General features: G+C 49.1%; 1 protein-coding gene across 1 annotated transcript; it reads right to left on the bottom strand.

Annotated features, from left to right (window-relative positions):
* Positions 1-591: 591 nt before the first annotated feature.
* Positions 592-1,287, bottom strand: LOC118757352. The gene has a single exon (XM_036492070.1). The coding sequence runs from the start codon at positions 1,285-1,287 to the stop codon at positions 592-594; it is 696 nt and encodes a 231-aa protein (XP_036347963.1).
* Between the last annotated feature and the right edge of the window lie 1,956 nt (positions 1,288-3,243).

Raw genomic sequence — 3,243 nt, 5'->3', positions numbered from 1 at the left:
ATGAGGTTACCCATGTCCTCGACATGCCGGCCCGCCTGCACCGGTGCCAGGTGAAGTAACTCTTGAAGCTTCGCGAGGGTCACCCTGGCCCGGTCGAATAAGTCCCGAATGCGCCGTTGAACTTGGTTGCGGCCACCTGGGGCCCGACTTGCTGGCGATTTGACCACACGGCTGGCGAGTGTGGATGGTCCGCGGGGGACTTGTGTACGTGACCTGGCGCGGCGATGGCGTTCCGGTGGCGATGCCGTTGGACGATGCAGCATGGTGTGGTGTGCCATCCCACACCGGTGGCAGCTGTCCGCTGAGCTACATGCGCCTGTGGTATGCGAGGTGGCCAAACAATTAACACAATATTTGTGTATCCGCGCGGATTCATACCGCTCATCGGGCGTCATAGCGCGGAACGCGTGACAAAATCTAAGCGGGTGGTAGCGGCAGCACAAGCGGCATTGGTTGACTTCCATCTCACGTCTGTCCATCTGTGGAGAAACCGTCGAAAAAATGAATTAGTCACGTCATTTTTAGAGCGAACTGGGGGTGCATATATGGGAACTAGAGTGGGTGACAGCATGAAGGGCGGATAGAGAGATTCTACAGAGTGGGCAATAGACATAGCTTTGCAATATTGCGCGTGATGGTTCCGGCTTGGGTGTGAATAACCGCTACGCGAACATTTGCATCTTGACCTGGGTGAAGTTTCACAACGCGCCCGAGTCTCCACTCGTTAGGGGGTAGAAGGTCGTCCTTGACTACAACGAGGTCTCCTTCCTTAATGTTAGGTTCTTGTCGCTTCCACTTATGCCGTTTGTGGAGTTCTTTTAGATATTCATTTTTCCAGCGATTACTGAATTGCTGATGAATAACCTTCAATTTTTGCCATTTGTTCGTCAATGAGAGGGTTTCCGAGTGGGGTTCAGGCAAAGAGAGTAGTGGGGCACCACGTAAGAAATGTCCTGGCGTTAACGCCAACAGATCAGTGGGATCCTGAGACATTGAGGAGAGCGGCCTTGAATTCAACACCGCTTCAATTCGGATAAGGAGGGTGGTGAATTCTTCGAAGGTGAACTTGTGATTTCCTGCGACCTTCGTAAAATGAATTTTGAAGCTTTTTACAGCAGCTTCCCATAGCCCGCCCATGTGAGGAGCATATGGTGGGATGAACTGCCATGAGAATCCGTGGGTTGCGTATTTTTCAGCGATATCAGTAGCCGATTCTTTGAGAAATTGGGAGAATTCTCGTTGCAGCGTTCGCTGCGCCCCTACGAAAGTTTTTCCGTTGTCGGACATGATTTTATTGGGGATTCCACGGCGGCCGATAAATCGGGTGAAAGCTGCTTTGAACGCTTCAGTGGTCAGACTTGAGCATAATTCTAAGTGTACTGCTTTGGTTGAGAAGCACACAAATACACACACATACGCCTTTGCGTGAGGAGCTCGTCGGAGGGTAGATGTTTTCACCAGAAATGGTCCAGCAAAGTCAACACCTGTGGTATGAAAGGGGAGTGTATAGGTAGATCGTTCAGGGGGGAGCGCGGCCATTATCTGTGAACGTATCCTTTGTTTATAGATTGTGCATACCTTGCACTGGAAAATACATTTTTTTATCTTTTGCTTCAACTTGGGGATATAATATTCTTGCTGCACCATTCGAATCATTAGTTGTTTGTCAGCGTGGAGAAGCGTTGTATGGAGGAAGTCGAGCAGCAGAGCACAGAGCTTGGAATTTTCTGGAATTATGATCGGGTGACGTTCATTGTAACTGAGAGCTGCGTAAGCTAAACGTCCATTCACGCGCATAATTCCAGCTCGATCCACCATCGGATTCAGAGTCAGTAAAGGGCTTTTTTTGCTAATAGATTTTCCTGCATTTAATGAGCTGATTTCGTTGATATAGTACTGACTTTGGGTCTGACCGATAATGCGTAGTTTGGCGTGATTTATTTCCTCGTGCGTTAAGGGGGGAGAAGTGGGTATCGGCTGTTTTCTCGCTGCGTTTATAAACCGATACATAAACGCGATTACTCGCAATGCTCGAGCAAAGGAGGAGAAACGCTCAAGTATGTCCACCGATTCAATCGTGTGCAGGGACTCAATACGTCGTTGTTCTGGGGGTGACGAATGTGGAGATGGGTTTTTTGGCCACGAAGTGGGGAGTTTTTGCAGCCATTCTGGGCCATTCCACCATAATGCGCATGTCGCGAGATCTTGGGGATGGCATCCGCGGGTACCTAGATCGGCAGGATTCTCTGCACCAGGTACATGCCGCCAAGTGGCATTGCTCACATTTTGGAGTATGAGCGAAATTCTATTGGCAACATAAGTTTTCCAAGTGTGTGGCGGTTTTTCTAACCACGCCAACACAATGGAAGAATCTGACCAGAGGTATAAATCATGAGCAGGCAAATCTAGTTGCGAGTGGAGTTGATTAACCAGCTTGGAGAGTAGGACGGCTCCACAGATCTCAAGTCTGGGGAGGCTGACTGTTTGCAGGGGGGCTACCTTACTTTTAGCTGCGAGTATGTGTGACGAGAAGGAGTTTTCGTCAATTTGTACTCGGAGGTAGACACAGGCGCAATAAGCTTTTTCAGAGGCGTCTGAAAACCCGTGTACTTGTACACGGTGAGTAGGGGAGAATTGCACCCAGCGGGGAATAACAATTTCATTAATAGCGGGGAGATTTTCGCGCAGAGTGTTCCATTTGTGGAAAGCGCTGGGTTTTACTTGCTCGTCCCAGTCAGTGCCTTCCATCCATAGTTGCTCAAGGAGCATTTTGGCGGAAATCATTATTGGCGTTAGCCATCCTGCCGGGTCAAACAACTTCGCTACCGCTGATAATATTTGCCGTTTTGTCCTCGAATTTGCAGCGGGAACGGGATCGTACGTGTAAGAGAAGGAGTCCGAAGGCGCGTTCCCTTTTATGCCTAGGGTTTTAGTAGAGCTAGTGTCTTGAAACTGGAGAAAATCAACATCAAGGACCTCGGAATCTGGGACTGATTCCAGGATTTTTGGGTGGTTTGAGGTGATTTTTCGTAGTGGAAAGCCTGCAGATTTTAGGGCGTCTTTAACTTGAGATAATGAGCTTATAGTGGAGTGTATATTATGCCCGCCTGAGAGAATATCGTCCACGTATGTTTCGCGTAGGAGGATATTGCTGGCGAGCGGGAATTCGTCTTGACAATCCTGCGCTAACTGATGGAGCGTACGGATTGCAAGATAGGGAGCGCAATTGACGCCAAAGGTGAC

The sequence above is a fragment of the Rhagoletis pomonella genome, unplaced genomic scaffold (assembly GCF_013731165.1).
Source record: "Rhagoletis pomonella isolate Grant_MI unplaced genomic scaffold, Rhpom_1.0 Rhpom_scaffold_16877, whole genome shotgun sequence".
Classification (NCBI taxonomy): Eukaryota; Metazoa; Arthropoda; class Insecta; order Diptera; family Tephritidae; genus Rhagoletis; species Rhagoletis pomonella.
This window is presented reverse-complemented; position numbering and strand designations above follow the sequence as displayed.

Bases quoted from the DNA above. Each gene is read 5' to 3' on its own strand.
- LOC118757352 (XM_036492070.1), bottom strand. From the start codon at position 1,287: ATGTCCGACAACGGAAAAACTTTCGTAGGGGCGCAGCGAACGCTGCAA.